General features: G+C 36.3%; 1 protein-coding gene across 6 annotated transcripts in view; it reads left to right on the plus strand.

The window, feature by feature from the left end:
• MAP3K2 (mitogen-activated protein kinase kinase kinase 2) overlaps positions 1-25,474 on the plus strand; it is a 56,696-nt gene that overhangs the window by 22,595 nt on the left and 8,627 nt on the right. For 3 of the 6 annotated variants that reach the window (XR_010884599.1, XM_067299239.1, XM_067299243.1), the window contains exons 4-17: positions 928-966; positions 1,287-1,327; positions 3,817-3,916; positions 5,866-5,979; positions 6,609-6,708; positions 7,621-7,751; positions 11,315-11,394; positions 14,280-14,347; positions 16,817-16,912; positions 17,559-17,765; positions 19,092-19,240; positions 21,279-21,410; positions 22,649-22,778; positions 23,894-24,071. Coding sequence is in view for 5 of the 6 variants with exons in the window: in XM_067299239.1 (XP_067155340.1) it covers positions 928-966; positions 1,287-1,327; positions 3,817-3,916; positions 5,866-5,979; positions 6,609-6,708; positions 7,621-7,751; positions 11,315-11,394; positions 14,280-14,347; positions 16,817-16,912; positions 17,559-17,765; positions 19,092-19,240; positions 21,279-21,410; positions 22,649-22,778; positions 23,894-24,071 (1,565 nt within the window). In the remaining variant the exon portion in view is untranslated. The remainder of the gene's footprint in view (positions 1-927; positions 967-1,286; positions 1,328-3,816; positions 3,917-5,865; positions 5,980-6,608; positions 6,709-7,620; positions 7,752-11,314; positions 11,395-14,279; positions 14,348-16,816; positions 16,913-17,558; positions 17,766-19,091; positions 19,241-21,278; positions 21,411-22,648; positions 22,779-23,893; positions 24,072-25,474) is intronic. The other 3 variants (XM_067299240.1, XM_067299241.1, XM_067299242.1) reach the window with 3 other exon arrangements.

Raw genomic sequence — 25,474 nt, forward strand, 5'->3', positions numbered from 1 at the left:
TTTGATAATAATTGATAATGCAATTTGAATTTTAAAATTACAATTTTGCCAAACAGTTTTATTTCCATGGAACTGCAAATGCTTACAGGAATCTTGATTATTGGGAAATTAATTGCACGAATGCTGCTTTAGTTTACATCTGTGGGCTTTTATGGAGGTGCTTATGAAATGAGGTATGTTTCTTGAGAAGCCTCTCACGTTTAACTCCAAAGTGTGATCTAAATCCTATTCTGACTAGGAAAGAAGTGCATGCTGTGCTTTTTCCTGTTCACTTTCCTTTTAATAAAGCAACAAGGAGGCAACCAACAGTAATCTAGTAGATGTCACAGATTTTGTTTCAAAGTATCATTACATTTTGAAGGCAGACATGTCCTATGTCAAGAAATGTGCAAATAGTCTTAAATTCAGCAGCTATTATTTTAGCCTGTTATGTTTGTGTATTACTACTCATTTATGTTGCTGTCTTGCAAAAATTGGGAACATACAAGTGAAACCATTCAGTAAGTAGTACCCAATATCTTGTCTCAGGAATGTTGGCTGGAGGGAACTACTGTATGAATATTTTAAAACATGTGCTTGAAAAAGATCCTTTCCTTGTATCTCAAAAAACATTTAACCTCTCTTCAGTTCATTTTCTAAATATAAATGATGATTAAAAAACATACGGTCAGGAAAAAAGCTCCTATGTACGTAGGGAATGCACCTATATTGTTCAGCTCCTAAAGTAAAAAGATTGGGTAGCGAACTAATGAAAAATATTAAAACTGCATGATTTAAGCTTAAAAGAATGAGAATAATTGTCTTCTGTTCCTGTGAAGTGAGATGTTTTGCTTATGCCTATGGTGTTACAGGGCACACAAAGGGGTGGTGGTGAACGGGTTATTTTAAAACATTCAATTTAACTATTTTTTTTGTTATTTCTCATAGCACTCAAGCGAGTGCCTATTCAAGATACAGGATTCTTTGGTAATCAATTTCATGCTGAATTTGAAATGAATCTGTTAAAATATACTGATTGTAACTAGTGTGTTTACTTACAGAAGCATTCATTGTGCTTCAAAATCTTTTTTTTTTTAATTTATTTTTTACACATTTAAGCTTCTATCTGATACCTCAGCAGAAATAGTTTGCCAAAATGTTTGGTATATCAGGAAAGGGATACTAAATTAATATGAACTGCCTAAAGATTATACTTATGGCCTAGGATTATTGAATGGAATTTCATGGCTTTGGTTAGAAGAGGTGGTAACAAACTAATAGTGGTTTCTATGTCTGTCTTGTTACAGAATGATGTTAGAGTCAAATTTGAACATCGAGGTGAAAAAAGGTAAGGTGGGAATACAGAAACAGTCTTCTCTTAATTATTTATAGATTTTTGTTGAGTTCTTGATCATAAAGTTTCAAATAAACTGTTCAAAATGTGGTTCAGATACTTGAGTGTGTTTGGTTTGAGTTTAATTTGGCAGAATTTAAGCAGAATTCAGCTGTTCAAAATGTGGGCTTTAAGTGTACATAATTCAGAAGTATCTTAACTTAGCCATGCCTCACGTGTCTCTCTTACTTTACCCTTCAGATAGATGTTTGTAGCCTAGAACAATCACTTAGATCACAAGCATAGACCTTAAAAATGAGTAGAACAGTAAATAAGATTTTTTTTCACTGCATTATTGCACGTAAGTGCATGGTAATATATTGTTATTATAACACTGGAGTAAGAAACCTAAGTCTTTAAACTCAATAGTGAATTATGCTTTGGAGGAACCAATCTGAGAACTGTAATGGAAAATCTATTAGAATTTGTAGCAAGATTCTTCTCATAGGTATTTTCTGAATAATCAGTTCAAATTTATTTTCATTTTGTGCATGAGAGGTGGACGTTGCATGTGCTTGAAGTGTACTAACATATCTGTATATATCTCTGCTCTGATGGCTGCTCAAAACTTTTCACCTTTACTTTCAATTCCATGCAGAGCTGGTTTGCAGACAGCTCATTTTGTCCATTTGCCTCTTTCTGAAAACATAAATCTTCATCTTGCCTACTGAGAAATGATTATGAATTAAAGTCTTTGAAAATACTTAATTAAAAGGGAAGTAACATCCTGATCATGTTATTTGTCAATTGAGATGGTAAACCCTTTAATCAAGAATTGCTTCACAATGAAACTTGTACTTCTCGTTGCAGTGCTTAAGGATGTGCAATAGATCAGTGTGCATTCGTGGTAGCTGCAATATGTGGCCTCTCTTTAGGGGAGTTGGAAAGGAGCAGCAAGTTCACTAGCTATTAACGTTCTTCAGCATCTTTCTGTCACTCTTCTGAACATCACATGTAACTGCATTATTAATGGTTGAGTGTTATAAATAATATGGAATAAATGAGTCTTTACAAAAGCTTTTAAACTTGAGGACTTCTCTACCTAGAGATTTATTGTGAAATAAGCAGAAGTATGAATTTAAAACAGAGAACTATTGTTCGCTCACTCTGAGTCTGCACTAGAAGAATATTTTTGAAGTATATCTTAATTCATTTTCACAGTGGGCTAAGCTAAACAATCCAGTATGAATACAAGCATGAAGTAAGTGCATTAAATAGCTATTATTGGATGCTGATAAGCCTAACTCTGTTTTGTATTGTCCAAAGTAACTTGAATCTTCTTGCCCAGGGATACTGGGCAGACCAGGCACATTGCTCAGCATGAGCTCTAATACTTTTGTTGCCTAAGCATGTAGATCTAAAGATAAAATAATGAAATGGTGCAAGAAAAAATAAGTTATGCAATTGCTTTCTCACTAATTTTTAAAAAAGGGAAGTGGAAAAGAGAAGTGATGCTGGAGTTGCTTTCAGTAGTGAACGTGGCACTCTGTACCAAGGAACGTGCACTCCAGTGGGCAAAGTTCCAGACCTGCTAAACAAATAGTTAACTACAGCGAAAACTGATATATTTTTTTTAATAATTGGAAGTGAATTAGCTTCCAGCCTCATTTCGATGAGAAAGTATTGTTCCCTAAGCAGTGTACTGATTAAAACACCGATAAAAGGGACAGTTAGCCTTTGCTAATTTTTCTGCTTCACAGAATTTGACTGTTGTTTCTTCCCTGAATGTGTGAATTGAATCTGCCTCACTAGCTTAGTAACTCTTTAACTTTTTTGTTTTAATGATGTTCTTTCTCAAATAATAGAATTGTTTCCTGTAGTGAGAAGTCAGTTATAGGCATTCCGGATCATTTGACTTGGAGAGACATTCAGTCAACAGAAAATCTGAGTCGTTGATCTACAGTTGCATCATTTTTATGGGAACATATTTAAAGAACCACAGTCAGTGTTGATGGACTCAGAAGTTTAACTGTGTAATTTATTGTAAAGATGATAGTATTTAGTTACCTTCTTCAGATATGAAGGTCTTCTGGACATGCAAAAAATGAGGACTGTAGGAGTAATTCCTTTCTGCTGCTTGTGCTTGTCAGCCTGTGGTACTCCAAAGTTTTACTTTAGTTTTCTGAAATAGAAAGTCTTAGAAGTTTCTAAGAATTTACCTGCAGAATGGAGGCATGCAAAGCATTAACTTGAGAAAGAAGCCAGAATGCAAGCAAGTAAAATACTCATAATGAGATTTGATTTTATGCTTGACCATCCTTTTTAATTCTTTCACTGCTTTTCTCTTTTTTTAATGACTGAAAATACAGAGGACAGTGAATAGAGCAGAGACTCTTCTTTGTTTTTTGTAATAAATTTAATTCTGAAAATATTCATAAGTAATGAGTTACCAACTTTTCTTAAGTAATGGACAAAAATTCTCTACAACTTGTATTCTCTTTCAGGATCCTGCAGTTTTCCAGACCTGTCAAGCTAGAAGATCTTGCAGCTAAAGCTAAAGTTGCTTTTGGACAGACTATGGATTTGCATTACAGCAATAATGAGGTAATATTCTGTATTTTCTAAATTCTCAATGTCTTTTATTTTGATTATTTCAGGATAGGTATCTGCTCTCATTAGCAGTGTGGACCAGTTCTGTCATGAAACTTAATTCTGTCATGAAAGCCCATATTTCTAATGTGTGTGCCCTCAAATATATGTTTGTCTAAATAAATACGGACAGGAGATGTATGGAGTGTTTTATGGGGAGAGTCATATGTTAATGGATCAAGTCTCAGACTTCATTGGGAGTGAATAAATTCTCTTCCTGCTTTGCCATGGTCTTATTGCATGGCTTTGGGAAAGTCTTTCACTCTTTGAGCTTTGTCTTGTTTGTAAATTGGAAATAACATTTCTCTCTTGTACGTTGATTTTTTTAAAAAGATTAATGTTACTAGGAAACTACAAAAATACTGTTTTGTAACATTACATTGGAGAACTAGACTCAACTATTCCTCTTAAAGTGTCTGGCTGGCAAAGATTTCTTGGCATCAAACCAGTTATGTCTGATCAAGATTACTTCCAGCTTTTCTTTTGAAGTATAGATGGGATTGTTAATAGAAAATGTGTTTAGGGATGTGGGATCAATTCTTAGGAGTTCATTCTGGTTTTGGCCTTGAGTCAGCAAAATGCTTGAAGGATTATTTGGACACTTAGGCGCAGTGTAATTACTTCACTTAATCTGTATCTCTGCTGAAGAAGATTCCTGTAATTGCTGTTTGTTGGTTACTAACTACCTTACCAGGCACTTCTGTGAAACCGATCCTCAAGATGCAGAATTCTTACAGAAGGCTTTTGGAGATTAGGAAGGTCAGAGGAAACAGGCATTTATGATGCTTAGCCTCAGCTCCTTTCCCTAATAGCTATTTAGGCATTTGAGCAGGTTTTCTGCTTGTCATCTTTTGCTCCAGTTGGAAAATCATTCCATCACATTTTGGAAGTGTGCTGGTGATAACCTGCTATTAACATTAAAACTGCAGCATAAATGAAGAGTATGCTCATTTCATAGTTACCAGGACCTTCCTCTCTTCTTCCCATCTGTTTGTTTCTAGCCATAAGGAAGATTTTGGGGGTAAATGTGGTCTACACAGTACCTGTTGTGATTACTTGACTGGTCCCTAAAATTCTCTATATGATTTGTTTTCTTTTTGCCTAAAAAGTATTGTACTTCATCTGTTGTTGTATCGGAGTTTCATTGAGACTACCTGTTTATGGATAGAATAGATTTTTAAAAATCCATATTATGCTGTTCCTTTTATTACAGACATAAGTTGTAATTTACACTAATCATTGTAGAACTCGGATCTCAAGTGCATTTTAACTGCATGTAATTACCCGTTCTAAAGAAACACGTATGCCTAAAGAAACATGTAGACCAAGTTAATTTTAATTAATTAGAGCCAAGTTAGTTCTAGTAAGGACTGTATTTGTTCCATGTGGTTCACATCATGCTTGATACCTTTCCTTAACAAATTCTGTTATTCAGTGGAGAAATTATGTAAATGATATTACTTCAAACAAATATAGTTGTAATATTTATTGTGAGATAGAAAAATGTGCTTTATGCTCTAGGAGATAGGACTTATTTTTATTCATACTTTTCATATACTTGCAATAACTTTGAGGATGGAAAATACCTTGATGCTGTTGCACGTTTTTCTGAAACTGTAGAAAATTAAGCTGTAATATGCAACACGGTTGTTTCCTCATTGTGAAGGCTTGTTCCACAATGCTGTACTCTTTGAAGGCAGAATTAAGGTTGTGCTTTAGACTTTTTTTCCTGGTACATTTTGGTGGTAACTTGACACATCGTTAATAAATTTTATTTTCAAGTTATTGGGAATGAAAGGAAAGATAGCATCAATTCATTTGTTCCCCCTGCTCTTGACTTCCTGTTTTCTTTCTTGTATCCCGTTTAAGATGTCTTTTTTCTCTCTCTCTGTTTCTTTTTGTAGCTTGTGATTCCATTAACCACACAGGATGACCTAGACAAAGCTGTTGAACTGCTTGACCGTAGTGTTCACATGAAGAGTCTCAAGATACTGCTTGTAATACATGGAAATGCACAGGTATGATTTGGCATTCTAAATGTGTCTCTTCTCAATTTTCAGATGAAAATTTAATTTGTGTCCTTTGTTAAAGATGACATTTTTCTGCCTGAAAATATTAGAGATTGCTTCTTCAGTTTTCCTTATGCATGTATTAGTATTTTATATTGAGTCAGATTTAACTTTTCCTAAATACCATTCTTCTCTTTGTGTATGCCCTCCCTACAGTGGAAGAAAAGTGTTCCTTACTAGAATGATGATGTGATACAAATTTGAGAAGTGCATGGGGAATTTTAAGCAATTATTGTTGTTTGAAACCTTTTTTTAAGTGAGATTTCAGGTGCCACTCCTCTGTGGAAAGGTAAATGTTGTAGAAAGCAGCAACGGTGGTCTGTAGCCTAAATAACATTATTTTGGTATTATCTAACACACCATAGTCATAGTACTGATAGGGTTCTGAATACTAGCACATAATGAACAATTGTCTTTAAACTTTATGAACGAGCTACTAAAATATATCAATTTTGGTATAAATTGTCTAGCTTTCTTTCAACTGCTTGAAAAAAAGGATGCTTTGCATGAAGCTTTTACAAATTTGTTAAGTATTTTTATTGTCAGGATCACAGTTTGTAATATATACTCATTTTTAGGCACCCAGTGTAAATAATGTGGAACCCTTGCCCTCACTGGAAGATTTAGATAATACAGTGTTTGGTGTGACAGAAAGGAAAAGGCGGCTTTCTGTAATAGGTAAGCTATATGTTCCAGTACCTTTAATTGTAAGAACTTCTCTTTTGTGATATTCTTTATGAAGATCTTGCTCTCAACACAGATTGTTTAAATTTCTCTTGCTCATTATTGACTCTTGATACTATAGAGTCTACGCTCTGAAATGCTGTTGCAGTGAATATCTACTTTTAAGAATCAAAAGTGGTTTAGATGTGTAGTATAAAAAACTAAACAAAGATCCACAGGAAATCTATGTAGAATTGTTTGAGTTAACTGACTGGTTAATTTTATATTCCCTACTGTTCATCTAAATTTTATGATTCTTTTCTAGCATATCTTCATATCCTAAAAAGTTAATGTTAATACTACCATTTGTTTTCAGATACAGGAATGAGTTACCAAACAAATCTGTTTGTTTATATGGCATTATGTTTTTGATAGGTATGAGACTTTCATTTTTTTTAATCTTGGTGTGCAAACTTTTATTTAAGATACTTTTTTGGTAGTGGTACAACCTTTTTTCATGTTCTCAAGTTGGCATAATGTTAACTTCCAAATTTAATTAAGAAACTAGAGAGTTTAACAAAAAATTTTTTCAGCCTATTTAATTTATTGTACATTTATAATAAATACAGGTATTCATGCTTTGGAGACATAGCATGCTACAAAGAAAAGTTGAAGTGTCTCAAGACTTGGAAAGAATTAGTTGACATGGGAAAAGAGTGGGTGTGTTTTTGTTTTGCTCTCAAGCTTTCATAATTCCTGGATTACAGGTGTTAAATGTTATATGTAAGTCTCGTATTGAACAGACATTTGGGAAATATCTAAAGGAAAAAGTGATCCAAGCAGGCTCAGGGCCTATGAAGCATTTGAATAAAGCCTCTACGTTTTGTGTTAGTGAAGGGATTCTTACTACCCCTTTTCTTTTAAAAGGCTCTAATACTCGCGATAGAAGTTCACCTCCCCCAGGATACATTCCAGATGAGCTGCATCAGGTCGCCCGAAATGGGTCCTTTACCAGTATCAACAGTGAGGGTGAATTCATTCCAGAAAGTATGGATCAGGTACGTGTATGACTTATCAAAATTAAAGTTCTTTGAGTGAGATTGATTGATGAAATACTAGCCGTCCTTCTGTTGGGAAGAGTTTGCAGAATGGCTAAGAAAGTGAAGTGTTAAAAATCTAGTATCGTTTTAGGATGACGCTGGTGTATTGGAAAGGTGATCTGAAATAAATATAATGCTATTGAAGGACAGTTTGGAAGTTCTGTGCATAGTTTTGAATAGTCATCTGAGCAAACAGAGCATGACACGCAGTGCACGTTTTAGGGGATCACAAACGGAATATGAATTGTTGATGTGATATTCCTTTTGGAAAAGGCAAACATCATATTGGACTGTATAAGCAGTAGTACTGTTTGTAAGACACTGATTTTTCTTGCACTGTGTGGCATTGATAAGATCTCTGCTGAATTACTTCGTCTGCTCTTCAGCACTGCTCTTCAAGAAGGATATGGAATTATTAGAAAGAGCAGAAGAAAAAAAGATGAGGTGCAGAAAACATGATCTATGAGAAGAGGTTAAAATAATTATGATTGTTTAGTCTCGTAGAACCTGGTTTGTCTCCTAGTCTTCAAATATTTAAATATGTTGCTACAAGAAGAAAGATAATATTGCTCTTCATTTTCATGATAGATGAGTTAGCTAGCAATAGGTATAAATTACAGCAAGAGATGTCTAGGTTAGAAAGCACAAAAAAGCTTTCTTCTAATGAGAGAAAAACAAAATTCGTTCCGCAACTTAGGTAATCTGTATCAAAGGAGGTTTTAAAAAATAGATGGGACAAGCATCTGTAAGAAGTTATTTGGACTCAGCTGACTGTGTTTTGGGGAAGAGGCAGGGGAGTGGAGATGGGCCTGGTCTAAATAACCTCTGAAGTCCTTTCCACAGTTATGATTTTTGTGTGAGGATCACAAATGCATGGTATTTTATTCCCCTTATCCATGTGCTATATTGGCAGCATATCAGCTTGCTTAGCATTATAAAAATCCTGCTCTCTGAATAGCGATATTCCCCTTAAAAACAGTCAGGAAAAGATGGAGGAATGTAGTGGGTCACAGAATTGGCAATGAAGAAAGAGAGATTTTAAGGAAAGAAAAAATAGCGGTGCTGCATACCCAAATCATTTCAAGTTCTTGTTGACTTTGGCACTTTGTTCACAAATGGCAACAGGCAGTGTTTTTTATGAGTTGAGTAAATGAGACACAGATGATAGAATAAAAATAGAGGCAAAGAGATTGTGCAACTTGTTGCACAATGTAAATGGCCAAGCTGGGAATAGAGCCTGAATCTCCTAACCTCCAGACTGATCACCACATGGTCACATCCAGCCCAGGTCGAGATTCATTCAGAGAAAATGATTCCTTTTGGCCTGGGCAAAGTTGGTTTTGGTCACTGAATGGTCAGACAGACAGATGAGCCCTGAGGCCCAGGATGTCATTCACTCCAGAGTATTTAGGAAATGTGTAATGTGTCATGTAAGCGTCACTGTGTGAGCTGTCAGCGGGGTTTAAACACAGGAATTTTACTTTCATAGGAAGTCAGATGAATTCAGCCTGAGCAGCCATGAGGGTGTTGGGACTCCACATCCTCTGTTCGTTCCCTCCCCCCTAAGTTGCCGCTGCACCTTGGCAAGAGCTGAGCGTGCTGCTTACATCTGTCGAGCCTCCCCGGCACAGCCCGGAAGGGAATTTGGGAGTGGAAGGAGAAGAAAAGAGAATGAATGATGAAGAGACCAAAAACTTCTGCCTGGCAGAGCGTGCCGTGCTGCGATGGCAGCGAGGGGGAGAGGATGGCCACTGCCTCCCGACGGAGCTTTGCTGCCTCTTGGGCCCTCTCGCGCTTGCTGCCGTGGCAAGGCCTCTCCTTGTGCCGCTCCCGGCGGCCTGTCGCAGCTCGGCCACTCGGTCTGTCCTTCCCGCTCTCGCAGCAGCCCCTGCTCCTTCCCGGGGAATGGACGACGGGTTAGACATGGAAGCCAGGGGCTGCCAGTTGGACCATACTGCATTAAGCTGTAGGGGTAATTCATCTGGCAGAACCTGTCAGCTTTTTTTGCCTTTTTGGACCCACTGCTCAACATGAGAAAAGAGAAATATAACTGCTGAACCTACGGTGAATGTTATCCTTCCCTGTATGGAGCTTATTCCATGTGTCTGAATTTGCAGAGTACAAACTTGCTTTCTGGACACTACTTATTAAATAAGTCCTTGATGGGTACTCAACAATGTGTGTTCCCAGAATTTTTAAGATGCAGCACAGACCACAAAAATTGGAGGGGTAAACAGTTAACAGCAACAAACTGTTGTTCAGTTCATGGAAAATAAATAGGTTATGTAATATATTATAAGAAGTTATATATCAGGAAGGAGCTTGTTCTAAGACAACAGATAAGCTTTTCAGTCTGTTTTTGAGAGGTTGGCTGGTTAAATTGACAGGTGTATGCTAGATTCAAGATACACATTCTGTTTCCAGTTCTTCTGAAAAATAACTCTTCAAAATATTTCAAATTCTTTTGCTGCAAATGGAGAGGGGAGTGATGTTTGCCTGTCATTACACTTCAGGCATTAAAGGTGGTAGCGTGCCGAAACAAAATGAATTCAGCCAGCACAAAGAGCTAGTAGTCCAGAGTATTCTCTTGACTACCTACCCGCCTTTTTTTTTTTTTTTAATATTAGAAATTGAGCAACAGAGAAAGTAGCATTGAGTATTATTTTCATTATTTAATGGATCTGGCCTAGAATTTCAGCTTTTATGACTCTTTCAGACTGATAAATGGGAGATTTCACACAGCTCATGAATATTGATTATTAAGTCATCAGAAGTGTTTTAGGAAAAAAATTTGGCTTCAGTGCTTTTTGTAAACTCCAGTTTCAGATGAAATTTTTATTTTAATTGAAATGGAGGATTTTAGTTTGGATGAAAAGGAAGAGCGTTTATAAATTTTATGCATTCTTTCTCTTTCTCCTTTCATTTTCTGTTCAGTTTTACTTCCTGCACAACTCGTTTGGAGTCTTAGAGATAATTGTTTAGAAGCTTCTCAGGGTATTCTATTTCTGATGTTTTCTGTAACTTAGTTGGCCAAACTTAAATCACTGCAGAGATGATATAAGTTGCCTCCATGACACTCTTTGTCATATTTGAAGTTCATTCTTCAGTGCTGACAACACTTTTTTTCAAAATACTGTCAAAATTTATCACTGTCAAAATATCCTTTAGAGGTCTTATTTTTGTTATTTTTTTAAGCTACTCTTATTCAGGTATTGCTACGTATTAAAAGAGACTACAGAGTATGCAGGAAGAATGTAGCAGTATAACTTAATTTCCAGAGCATGGTAAAGAATGAAATACCCTAATTATATTCTAGTTAGGTGAGAGAAAAGTGACAGAATCCGTTCAGCAAAAAGGACTGCATGTAACGCAGGTTCAATGACAGCAGCTAACTTTTTGTTGGCTCTTGTAACTGATATAGTTTTGTTGTATTAGCAGTTTTAAAGCAAGACCCTTAAAGCATTTCAAAAAACAAAAACTTGAACTTGGTGGTCTCTCTCTCTCTTTTTGTTATTTATTAGATGCTGGATCCATTGTCTTTGAGTAGTCCTGAAAATTCTGGTTCGGGAAGCTGTCCCTCACTTGACAGCCCTTTAGATGGGTAAGAATTACTTAGATTCATTATTTATTTTACTAGATTGCTTAATGTACCAATTGTAACATATAATAACTCTTCAGTGACAACTTTTACTGACCTTCTTCCAGAAATTCGTCTGTTACAGAACATTTAGAAAAGCGTATTGAAACTTAATTGCTTACTAATGCATGGAAAAGAGATGTAGCTTCGCTTCTCCCCCCCCCCCCCCCCAAAAAAAAAAAAAAAGATTTAAACTTGAAACACAGAACTTTAGACTTCAGGTCCTACAACAGCATACTAAAAATTTTTACTAAATTTGCCAGACTTGCTTTTATATTATGATCCCTAGCAGTGAGCAGCCTAATTAGATTTACATTTCATAGATACTGCTGTTTGGCTTCTGGTAGGTCAGGCAAATAACTGAGTGTTATGTTGTGCAGATTGACTACTTGTTTATTTAATACAGGTAAATGAATAATACTGCTAATCAAGTATTTGTATTTAATTAGTTGAGAGGTAAAAAGTTATATATCATTGCCTGTGGCGATTAGTCTGAGCTATAGGATTGCTATTAGTATACATTTTTTGAATGTTACAGGTTTTCTTGCCTACAAATATATTGCAGATACATTTGAACATCTTACAGATTGATTTTTTTTTTTTTTTTTTTGCTGTTTAAAGCAGGATACTCGCTGTCAGAGATGAATTTTGCAGAAGAAATAAACAGATAACTAGTTGTCATAAGCTTGCTTAGATTAGGTGTTCAGAATGGCAATCACTAAACTTGAGTTAAACTCTTTGTTCAAAACATGGTATGTACAAATATATACTTCTGAACTTTAACTCCACCAGTCTGGAGTTGGATGGTTGTTCCACATGTTGTATCAGTCATATATGCAGAACAGCCAGTTACAGTTGAGGTAAATTTTCCTTCTCCTAACTTTTGTGTTTGGAGGAGATCACTGTGGATGAATTTCTTCCAGACATGCTGCAAAGTTCATCTTTCCTAGCAAGCATTTAGAGATGGTTTAGGGTCCCTATATGGAGGGGCAGGAGACTGCAGGGTAGATTTGGTAGGCCCTTACAGTGTGTTTTGGGGAAGGTATTTCTCTTCTGTGGGACAGTATGTAAACTGGATTTGGAAACTTTAAATTAGAATATGGACACATTTTGTGATCTTTTAAAAGTATTTTTGTTTTGAGTGGTGAGGAGTATAGCTAAACATCAGACGAATCACCTCAAGACCTGTTGGTCTTCATCTGTTTGCGTGTGCAAAGAAGCAACAGCAACATTTCCCTAAACCAGAAACGGAGCTGAGCCAGAATAACCTTTTGCTGCAAGACACTGGTTTCCAGATGCTTTGTGACCGTAATGCTTGGGACTCCACATGTGTTAGAATTGCAAGCTTTCATGTCAAGGAATGCTTAGCTCTCTAGGAAGCCAGCATATTGGACACTGTGAAAAAAGAACGTGATATTATTGCATACTGGCTAGTGTTGTAGGAGTTTAGATACCTAATTTGTTATATTTTACAGACTGGAGTAGCTCCTTTTTGAGTAAAACATGCCAGATCTTTTTTTTTTTTAATGGAGTACATGGTTGATTAGAAACAAAACATTAAATGAAAAGTAGTTCTTAAAGTTTTGACCCAGAAGCTGATTTTACAGTAAAACTTGTCTTGCATATATCCATTTTTCTAGAATAAAGAGGTTTAGCAAGTGGCTTATTTTGATAATATATTATAAGTTTCGTAGAGATAATACACTAGGTACTTCTAGCTTCCATAGTACCTTTTCATTTGAGAATGTGTGATTTGAGGACACAAACACATTTGGTATTATTTATAAGTTTTTGAGTTAAATAATATATTTCCATTTCACAAACAAAAGAATAACAGGCATGAAAAATATTTTGCAGCTGGAGCATACTAGGTTATACATGGTAGTTAGATGGGATAAAAATTCTGCCACTTGCCAAATTTTGTTTTTTGTGAGGTTGTGGTGAGTAGAAAGGAAGAAGGGGAAGCAAAGCAATCCTAATTCAATTTATAATGTTTCCCCTTCAAAACCTTTTCTGTTCCCTCCTCCCCCTTAATTTGTCCCATCTACTTAGTCTGCATTATTCCCCCCCCCCCCCCCCCCGCAGCCCCTCCATTCAGATACTTCCTACAAGAGTGTAGGTTTTGTGTCTCTGTTTAACTTCTGTTACCTCGTAGAGAAATTCTTACCAGAAAAAGGAGGCTGCTGGTTTGGTGTGCTTATGGAAATACACTGTAATGGGTTGTTCTGTCTGACTGGCAAATCCCATCTATTCCTTTTGATAGTTGGGAGTTATGTAACAGCGACTGTAGGTAGGAGATAATGTGATCGCATAGGAAGACAAAAATTCTTCACCATTCACCATTCTGTGACTGAGTGAAATTGCTCTCTTAGTCCTATGAGTTTTATGAAGAGAAGAAGAAATACTTTGAGAAATGTTAAAAGGCTCTGCATTTCCTTGGTTAAGCTTTGTCAAGAATCTGTGTGCTGTGTAAGAGATTTTGCCAATATATAAATCTTGGTATTTAGCTATGAAGGTGTTAAACATAGCAATGCTCCTAAGTGGCTTTACCTGTGATAACACATTTTTATTAATACCATTGCTCAGTAACACAGTCTGCTCTATTAATATGTGTAGCTCAAAAAGCAAGCTTTTCCATTGTTACTGATCTTCAATTATTATTGATACCTACTAGATTTGATTTGATTTTTTTTTTTAAACTTAGGTTCTGTGTCTGTAAACAGGTGCGGCAACTTGTATAGCACTAAACTTTTATCAATCATAAGTAACTAGACAGTAAGACTAAATGTTTTGAATACTTCATTAGATTAACAGCAGTTTTTAGATGCTGTATGTTTTTACACTTCTAGAGACAACTACCCCAAATCTCGGATGCCAAGAGCACAGAGCTATCCAGATAATCATCAGGAGTTCTCAGGTAGGCAAAATCCCTGAACATACTAGCTTTCCAAAATACAATCTCTTGCAAGTAATAGGGCTTAGAGAGAGAGCTCACATGGAGAGGTAACATACTGCACAAACATAATATGGTAGTAAACAATCCAAATACCAGTTACATACAATAAAAGATGCCATGAAGGATAAGATCTTTCCTTGCAAACTCTTTCTTTTTAGCTCATCACATGTATAGCACTGCTGCTAGTATGTGTAATATAACATACTTGTCTCTCTGAAAACAACAAGTGATGCAGTGGGTAAAGGCACTCAACTGTGAGTCAGACTGGACTGTAACGTCTGTCCCTAAACTATTGCATAACCTTGGTTAATTTATTTAATGTTGGAGCCTCCATTTTCTCCTCTGTGAAATGAGAATCATTTTTAAGTGCTCATGATTGCTGTAATGGAAAGTACTGCAAAGTGAAAGGCTGAAGGAGGAGTGTGTGCTGGGCCTATAAATTAATCAATCGTCACCACTAATGTTGTTTTCATACCGTAATCTGGCATGAATCCAAATTGTTGTGCATGGTTCAGGATACCAACTGCAATGAATAACCTTGAAAGTGTTTTGAGGTGTCTTTTGTGGACATGCCTTGAAATAAAGTTATACTACTGAACAATAATTAGCTTCCAATGAATATAGGGTGTTTTGGGGGTATTTTTTTGGATTGCTCTATATTTTAAGGCTTCTTTTTATGTTGTTTATGAAACTTTATCCACATAATCATGCAACTGTAATGTTTTTCTTTCAAGGATTCTAGAGAACTAGGATTCTAGAGTCTTAACAGACTACATCACTCTTAAAAGAATAACTATGTTTAAATAACATTTACGTTGTAGGGATAAACACCAAAAATATGGGAAATGTCAGAAAACAGTTTGCCTTTGGTAATCTTAATTTAGCCTATTTGTGTTTATTCATCATGCTAACTTTTTAAATAAGATCATACAAGAGTGTTCTTCTGGATGCTGCTGCTGCTGCCTGGTGCAGGATGCCCTTGTTTGTTAATGATGGGATAGACAGCGATCACTTAATAAGTACATACTCAATGCCTGTCCTCATCAGTTGGTGTGTAACAAAAACAGAGCAGCATGTAGAATCAGAACAGATGTCCATCTGGCCTAATCTTCTTTCTGCTGCCGCAACCACTGTCAGGCTTCCTTACACAAGCCAGTAATACTCCTTCTTCAGAATGTATTCCTAGAGATGTTAGGCTTTAGGGCTTTGCCAAATGCAGGACGCTCCTTTGTGCTTTGATGGGTGTTTCTTCCATGAATTTGTCCAGTCCTCCTTTGAACCTGTATAAGTTTGGGGGTTTTGGGGGGGGGGGGTTTGTTTGCTTTTTTTTTTTTTTAAGCATCCCCAATGTCTTGTGGAAAGAAGCTGTACAGCTCATTGTGTGTTGTATGAAGTGTTATATCCCTCGTGATTTTTATAGACGTCTCATGTCACTCCTTAAGCTATTGCTCTTTTAGGCTATAGAGGCCTACATGCCTTACAGAGAAGCAATTTTGTATCTTTGATCATCTTTGCACTTTTTAATCTTTTCCAGTGTTACTAAATCCTTCTTTAAAATGGAGTAGACAAAAACTTTGTTCAGTATATCCTCATAATTTATAGTGTTTAATTTGCTTCTCAGCCAATGCTCAGCGTTGAGCTGATGTTTTCTTGGAATTCTTTATCACAACATTTAACACTAGTCTACCCTGGATTTCATCTGCCATTTTAACAGCCAATCACTTAGATTCTTCAGGTCTTTCTGGAATCCCTCTGTTGGCTTTATTGCTCTGAATAACATTGTCACCTCACTGTTCATTGTTCTGTCCAGAAAATTCAGGCTTAATTAGACTGTGTGAGTTGTTGCCCAGATCCTTGTGAAACTGTTGACCATTCACTCCTATCCTGTGTGCTTATCTTCTAACCAAATACTTATCTGTGAAGGACTTTCCCCTTTATCTTATGATTATTTTTCTTCTTTAATAGGTTTTTAAAGGAGGACCTATTGAGTGTGTTTTAGTAGTTCAGGCTGCATTGACTCTTTGCCAGTATATCATATTTATGTATCTTTTATTCTTTGTAATAGTTTCTGCCAATTTTCTTGCTAATGAACTGTAACTTCCCAGAATTTCCCTACAAATTATTTTTAAAATTGGAGTTATTAGCCATGCAGCAGTCCTCTGATACTCTTTTAAACAAAAGATTACAAATCACACTTGAGCTATTGAATTCTTGAGATTCTTTAGGACTTTTGTATGAATATCCCTTATTTCTTGTGATTTGTTAGCGTTCTGTGAATTTGCTCTATAATCTTTTTTGCTCTGACACTTCACTTTGAAATGTATCCTCTGATATGTTGCCCATGTTGAGACTTATAATACAAAACTGATTTATTCCATATTCTTTCATCATGTTTTTAATTTTGAAATATATTTTCTTTTTATTTTCTAGTAGAGTATGATATCCCAATATTTGAGAAATTTGGAAAGGGTGGGACTTATCCCCGAAGATACCATATTTCATACCATCAACAAGACTACAATGATGGTAAGAGTTCTTCTTAATTAACCTATTAAGCATCTGGTTGTAATTAATGTCTTTGAAGATCAATGTCCTTTTTTATTCTAGTGCTGTAGTCATCTTTGAATCATCTGTGGGGTTTTTTGTTGTATTTTGGTTTTTTTAAGTGGTCATTCTATTGATTCTAACTGTGGATATTTCTCTGCTTTCGATTCTTATTCCTTCACAGGGTGAAGATGCCAGCCTGGTTATCACTGGAATGTAAACATAACTCTTTCTCCCCTTTTTATCAGGAGTTTATACATTGTAATAGAGCAATAAGAATGGAAGCAGTTCTGAAGCCAGCAGTGCATCTTCCCTCTTCCTACCCCCCCAAAATTCGTGTGTCAGTTAAAAAAAAAAAAAAAAAAAAAAAGGGGGGGGGGGACAGTTCGTGGATTTGTTCTGAAATTTAATTGCTCCTAATTTTGGTCACTTAAGCCCGCTTATGATTCAGTCTAGTACTTAGATATATCTGTGATAAATGCCTGTTTTCTTCTAGTTGGAAATTATATCATATCATATGTTGTGGAAGATTTGAATTACGTGCAATTCATTAAGTGTATGCATACATATGTTTGCATAGTAGTTATTTTTCATGATGTTAACACCATGGTGTTGTATATCATTGAAGGTCGTAAAACTTTTCCAAGAGCCAGAAGGACTCAGGGAAACAGCTTCCGGTCACCAGTTAGTTTCAGTCCCACTGATCACTCACTGAGCACGAGTAGCGGGAGCAGCGTCTTTACACCAGAATATGAAGAGAACAGAATGAGGAGAAGGGGAAGCGATATAGACAATCCTACCTTGTCAGTCATGGACATCAGCCCACCCAGTCGCTGTAAGTTAAAGCATTTTGTGAACTCTGCAATAAAAACTCTTTTATCACCTTCCAAGTATCACAGAATTACAGAATGATTAAGGTTGGAAGAGACCTCTGGTGATCTAGTCCAACCCCCCTGCTCAAGCAGGGTCACCTAGAGCACGTTGCCCAGGACCCTGTCCAGGTGGGTTTTGAATATCTCCAGAGAAGGAGACTCCACCAGCTCTCTGGGCAACCTGTTCCAGTGCTCAGTCACCCTCACAGTAAAGAACTTTTTCCTCATGTTCAGATGGAACTTCCTGTGTTTCAGTTTGTGCCCATTGCCTCTTGTCTGTCCTGTTGCTGGGTACCACTGAAAAGAGTCTGGCCCCATCCTCTTGACACCCTCCCTTCAGATATCTGTATACATTGATAAGATCCCCCCTCAGTCTTCTCTTCTCCAGGCTAAACAGGCCCAGCTCTCTCAGCCTTTCCTCATATAAGAGATGCTCCAGTCCCCTAATCATCTTCGTAGCCCTCCTCTGGACTCTCTCCAGTAGCTCCATGTGTCTCTTGTACTGGGGAGCCCAAAACTGGACACAGTACTCCAGATGTGGCCTCAGCAGGGCTGAGTAGAGGGAAAGGATCACCTCCCTCGACCTGCTGGCAACACTCTTCCTAATGCACCCCAGGATGCCATTGGCCTTCTTGGCCACAAGGGCACATTGGTGGCTGATGCTTAACTTGGTGTCCACCAGCGCTCCCAGGTCCTTCTCGGCAGAGCTGCTTTCCAGCAGGTCAACCCCCACCCTGTACTGGTGCATGGGGTTATGCCTCCCTAGGTGAATCATGTCAAAACCAAACACATCATCAGAATACATGCAATTGAATAATATGTTTCATCTCTCTAATAGGAAAAGGTCAAGACTATATTTTCAAGCAATTTTTTTTGCTTATTGTGCCAACCTTCATGTAGATTTTCACATGGAATTTACATCTGTGATAACAAATCACTAAAAAGACAATTTCTGATGATATATTAGACTATTGAGAACCCAAGAATTGTCACATAGGATGCGATTAAAGTTTATTTTTGCTCATGTTAGTCAACTTTTCCAGTAAACTGTAGTCTCTAGTTGGTATTGTTTTATATTTATGGTGGTATTTCAGGAGCAAATATACTTTCTATGATGACTTTTATAATGATACATTTTAATCAGTCCTCAATTCTTAAAAAGTGTTACTAAATTTCCTTAACATACCATGTCTCTTTCAGACTATTACTTATTCCTTTAAGTGTGTGTCTGTGTACTGGAAATTATTTTGTGAATGAATTTGAAAACCAAAGCATACTTATATTTTCAGCACCACGAGCTCCAACTAACTGGAGACTTGGTAAACTGCTGGGTCAAGGTGCATTTGGCAGAGTATACCTATGCTACGATGCTGATACTGGAAGAGAACTTGCTGTTAAACAAGTTCAGTTTGATCCTGATAGTCCAGAAACCAGCAAGGTAAGTGATGTAAAACAGGGAGTTTGTAAAGGGTTTCTGCTAAAGTGGTCTGCTCTAGACTATAGACTCATGTTGTTCCTTTTCATGAATGTGATGAATCCTTTAAAATGTGTTTTGTTTTCATGACTTTTTAGGAATCCTGTTTTATTAATACCTTGATGATTAATTTGATTAACTCATTTTAGTGCTGCATCGTGTTTTTTCATTTTCAGATGTATCGTTACGCAGTGAACATGCATGACCTAACTTGGGGCAGTGTCTGTTCATAGAATTAAGCAATCTATCATGAAGTGTGTTCTGAAATAGATGATTATTTTACTTAAATTAGTATAGGAACTAGAACAAATTGCATTTACAAACAGAAATTCTGCCCTTATTTAAATGCTGTTCCTGAAAATAAATTCTCAAGGATATGTTTGGCATGAAGACAGTTTGAGATTCTTATCCTGCCAGTCCTGGCTGGTAGTTTCCACCTGCCCCTCCATAGTTTACAGTCATTTTAATTGTAACAGTACAACTGTTCAAGGTTGCTTGTTAAACCAGAATCTACAGATGTCTTTGGGGGGTAATTTAAATTTAAAAATATCACCAGAATGAGTCAGGTTAAAAAAGAAAAACTTTGTTTCTGAAAAGTCTCATGGAATCACACCCTGAGGCTGTTTGAGTGTTCAAGTTCTCACTGCACTTGGTAGTTCCTTGCATAAAGGTGTTTGGTTTGTTTTGGTTTGTTTTTTAAGGGGGGGGGTTAAGTGTAGAAAGCTACAGGGTTTTGGGTATGGATTGTTGGGCTTTTTTGGTAAAGCTCTGGGCATCAGGGCTAGTTACTGTTATTGGCAGTACTTCTCTCTGAGGAGCACTACTTTTGTTGACAGTTTCTCTCTTTGAAATTGAGTTTGTCCTTCAAATATTGGACATTTAAGAAGAGAAACAATGTAATTAGCACTAGTCTTCTGTTTCTTTTTTTCCAAATTGTATTTGCTGCTTTTTACAGGATGGAAAAAGAATTATTAATTTTCCTGCATTAGGACTGCATTCCACACTGTGGGGAGCATGCCCTGGGGAGCAATGGGTGTAAGCATTACTGCAGAATCAAGTGGCTACCAGTTATAGTTGCTGTTACTAGTGATGTCGGATCCAGAAAAGCCAAGAATCACTTGTGCTGTAGATTTCTAGTGTAGTTGTTGTTGCTATTTCTTTAAAAATATAACAAAACAACTGATTTTGCTTTGCAAATGGTAAATATAGAAAAACTGCAGGATCTCTCTTGTAGAAACAGTTCTGTAACCTCGCTTACCATAGCATTTTGTAATGTGCATCTGTCAGTGTCAAAAATCTGTTTTCCTTCTAACTTCAGAAATGTGGGGGGTATCATCAGTAGACTGTGATGGATTAAAAAGTAAATTTTGATGAAAGGCTTCTGGGTGAAATCTGGAATTCATCGAAATTTGAATTTGTGGGGCATTTTGAAAGATATTATGCAGTAAATTTTACAAATGGAAAGTAAAGCATTTCAGGTAACTCTAGTGGAAGCACCTTATTTGTTCATGTGGTTTGTTTACTGTATTTCACAGTTACAATATTAACCAGTCTTTTCTAAGCAAAAACCTTGATGTACTGGAAAAGTTAAGAATTAATGCTAGTTAATCCAGTTGAAAGACTTAAGCAAACAAACAAACAAAACTCTTTTTGCCCAGTTGGCAGTTTAGGATATGTTATGTAATGTGCATACACATCTTGATACCTGCTGTGTTCTGAAACAGATATAACTTCAAAATAAGAGAAATAATGAAATGAGAGCAAAATCATCCCAAAGCCAATTTACAGAAAACAAACACTTTTTTTTTCCTCCCTTCCCTCAGTCTAATTGTGGTATTTTCTTATTATAAAATGTGTAAACTTTACATAAACTACAAGAGTAGTAGTGTTATTTACTTTAAATATCCCTTAAATAGGTACATATTGTCCTGCTGAAAAAATCCCCAAACGTTATTTTAATGTTATTAGATCAAATGTGTAAATCTTGTTTTTTTCCTTTTAGGAAGTAAATGCACTTGAATGTGAGATTCAGCTGCTGAAAAATCTGCTTCATGAAAGAATTGTTCAGTATTATGGCTTCTTAAGAGATCCGCCAGAAAGAACACTCTCTATATTCATGGAATATATGCCTGGGGTAAGCAAGAAAACCAGCCCACTTCAATCATCATTTCTACACAATGTGACATGCACCCAAGTAGACAGCTTCTGCAGCAGTGCACGCAGATATTAAAGAAATGCCTAAGTAAAAACAATAGCCGAAGATAGATATTGGGGGTGTGCTTACAGCAGCCTGACTCTCTTCTCCATTGTTTGTTCATGTATTCAGAATTAGTGGTTTGTACAAAAATCATTTGCATTTGATTTTGGCATAAGAAGTACTGTCTTTGAAAAGACAGTATTATTAGCAGTAAAGTCTGGAATCTCCCTAAAGCGTAATATTTCTTTTTACTGCACTTCAGCTTATGCTGTTGTGTAGTCACCATGTCAGCTTTTGAGAAAAAGTAGTGAAGATAGTTGTGAGAATAAGTGCATTGAAAATAATCTTGGTGCTTGTCTTTTGTGTGGCACTTGGGTACATACTGAACTGTTCTGCTTTTACTATTTTGTCAAGATCTAGTCTGTGCTCTGAAAACTGTAGATTTTCATTTTCTCACCAAGTGGGACTAACAGAGCTGAAAAAAATGTGCCCTTATAAAAACATAGGATCAGTATTTCTGAATAGAGTTACTGCATTCTACTTTACTGTGAAACTCCACAGAAGAAAAGTGGTATTTTTAGGTGAGTTTTGGGCTTTGTTTTTGGAGGCGGCTTGAATTTTTCTGAGATTTGGAGGATAGTATCAAAGAAGTAATTTTAGCAGTTTGTATCTCTGCATAACAAAGCCATTTTATGTAAAGATATTTATAAAACCGTGAATGTTATTTTATACCAAGACCTGTCTAGCTTTTAATTTTTATGCAGATGTGAAGCACAGTCCTCCAGCTTTCAGGTTTTTCCATGCCAACTCTCCCCCCCCCCCCCCCCCAAGTAAACACCATCTGTTCTGTACAGGTCTAAATTGAGTATCATCATTTAATCATCAAAACACTTAAGAATGGTGTTGAATGCTGTTCTCTTTTTCTGTACAACAGGCTGGCACTATTAAGTTATTTGATAGTTTTGAAGTTAATAGTCTGGTATTTCAGTATATGACTTGCGTGTTCAGCCTCTTCCTAGTGAAAGTTTGAAGATTTTCTTAGTGGAGGTAGCGGAGAAATCCTGCAACTTCAAATATCTACATTTCAGGCATAAACTTCATGGGGTTTCAGCTATAATATTAAACCATTTATGAGTCTAGAAATGTTAGTGTTTCATACTCTTTCTTTGCCATAGGGTTCTATCAAAGACCAATTAAAATCATATGGAGCACTCACAGAGAATGTGACTCGTAAATACACGCGGCAGATATTGGAAGGAGTTCACTATTTGCACAGTAACATGATTGTCCATCGAGATATTAAAGGTAATGAGAAGGATAGTTCTGTACACAGTTCTGTGCTTTTAATACAAATTCAATTCTAGCATAAAATACTAAAAATTAAGTTTGAAATACCAAAATATTGAGAATCAACATGAAACTATCGTGAAAACATTGCCTTCCATCACTTATCTTTGTCACTGCTGTAAACTGAGGGGGGAAAAAAAAAAAAAAGCATCTTTATACTGTTTTAAGACTTTTAAAAATGTTTCCCTAGTCTGTCTCTGCAAAACAATCATAAATTTTAGTTCTGATTTTTTGTGTGTGTTAACAGTTTTTATTATATTAAAGGATTATGTCATTACAAATAGATGGAACATGCAAAGGAAAGCATCATGACTCTAAAGTACTTATTTGTACACAGTTTTGTTTGTTGGTTATATAGAAATTACCCAGCACTTCACTGTTAAAAGAATTTATTGGCAGAGGTGATTTGCATGATCCATATGATTCAGACTTCTTCCATTTGCCAGCCAGGAAAACTAATGGAACAGACATTTACCTTTTGCAAATAGATACAGGTGATTCTTAAGTGCTGCCTAAGCAAGCTATGAATGTGTAGTAAGATCAGTGATGTGCAAAATAGGTGTGTTGGACACCATGCCATTGTGTTCCCTAAAAATTTTACATTGTTTTCCTTTTGCTTTATATCAATAGTCTTTTTGGAAAAGATTGAGATACCACTGTCAATCTGTGCATGCTTATGCAAGATAATTGTTTTGAGCAAATCTATAACATAGCTTGTGACTTTAATACAGTATCAAGATAGTTTTAGTGCTGTGGAAACTTCTTTCCCATTTTTTTTATTTCCTTTATATTAAAACATATTTGGCACGTTGCTTATTTTGCCAGTATGAGTTTACAAAGGTGACTGAAGCTTCCTTGCAAAGGCCTAGGAGGCAAAACAGTATGAACAAGTGATTATTTTCTGAACCTCAGAAGTAGAGTGATAGGAATGAGTAGAGAAAGTAAATTCTCTGGCTTGAAATACTGGGCCCATCTTGTATTTTATCAGTGAAATCCAATATTTGTTACTGTTTTCCACACCAAAGCCTTAATGGGCCTTTCATGAATGTAATGCTATGTTCTCTTTCTTCCAGGAGCAAATATTCTGCGAGATTCAGCAGGCAATGTGAAGCTAGGTGATTTTGGTGCCAGCAAACGACTCCAGACTATCTGTCTCTCTGGTACAGGAATGAAGTCTGTCACAGGAACTCCGTACTGGATGAGTCCAGAAGTTATTAGTGGAGAAGGATATGGCAGAAAAGCAGATATCTGGTATGTCAAAAAAACTTTTCTGCTGAAAGGCACCATTTCAGAACAGGCTCTTTCTCACTGGTGTGCAGGCACTATCTGAAGTTGGAATGTTTTTTTTTCCTGGGGTTTAAGCTGAAATAAGGTGATAAGTGTGAGCAGTGACGGTCATATTTGGAGAAAATAACACAGATGAAATCTGGGAATTTTTGGTTTGTCAATTCCTGTGCCCATTGATTTAGAGATCCTATGAGAATCCTTTGAGCCAACCTTGCATGAAGTTAGGATTACCAGACTCTTTGTAAATCCTGGTGAGTTACTGGGTGAAAGCTGCACTGAAGCTTTGAAGTATCATTTAAATCAGTGTCCCATAAGTTAATACTTTGCTTACTGGAACTTCATTTATCACTAAATCATCTTTGATGCAGGGCACAAAATGAAATATTGGTCCCTTAAAACATGAGCGCATAAGAACGAATTTACCAAATTTTAACAGAAGAGTAGTAAAAAGTATTGGTGTGAGGAGTTATTAAACTTTCAAGAATGAAGATGGAAAGACAAATTTCAAAGATGAATGTTTGTGATACACTGTGTAATATCACACAGTCTAACATACCACAAGCCCAGCAGGCATGATTTCAGCCACTAGACTCCTTATATTGGAAGTGATTTGTGAGCAGAAAGAATATTCATTACTGCTCCTGATTATCTACTCTTGCCTAATGTTTTGTGTGCTTAAAAACAATAGTAGGAGCCATGTTATATCCAGCCAACAGCCATACTTTCATGTCAGGGGGAATTCATTTAGCCTAATAGAGATCACCTAGTAATTATCCTGCTGTACTTATGGAACAGCCTTATAGACTTGTGGTAGTTGGCTTGTTCAGCTTTGAAGTATTTGTATCAAGGTTAACACATGTTTTTCAATGGCTTAATATTAAGAAGTACTGAAGCTGGATTTCTGTTGTTGAATAAATCCTTAACTAGACAGTAGGGATTTAGAAAGAAATGAACCTCTGTCCTACCATAAAATTTCTTGAAAATTCAGAAATTATTCCAACCTATCAATTTGGCAGTATCGTTCACATATTTTTGACAGAGATTGAACTTGTAGTTCTTATGGAGCAAAGTTCTGGACATATGCACACCCTTCTGCCTTCAAAAATCATTTAAACGTAAGCTTCTTATCCAAGGATCATGTATGATCTTAAAACTGTCTGACAATCTGGACTGTATTAGTATCTTTAGCTAAAAGACGAAGATACCACCACTTAATAGCACGCAAAAATATAACATAGAAGTTAAAAAGCTTATACTCTTACTTCAGTGATAACTTATGCATTTCTTAATGAGCTACCAAAATATGCACTATATTCTGACTTATTTTAATGTAGAGCATTGCTGTTTGCTTTGCATTTCCCCTAGGA

This window comes from Apteryx mantelli, chromosome 6 (assembly GCF_036417845.1).
Source record: "Apteryx mantelli isolate bAptMan1 chromosome 6, bAptMan1.hap1, whole genome shotgun sequence".
Classification (NCBI taxonomy): domain Eukaryota; kingdom Metazoa; phylum Chordata; class Aves; order Apterygiformes; family Apterygidae; genus Apteryx; species Apteryx mantelli.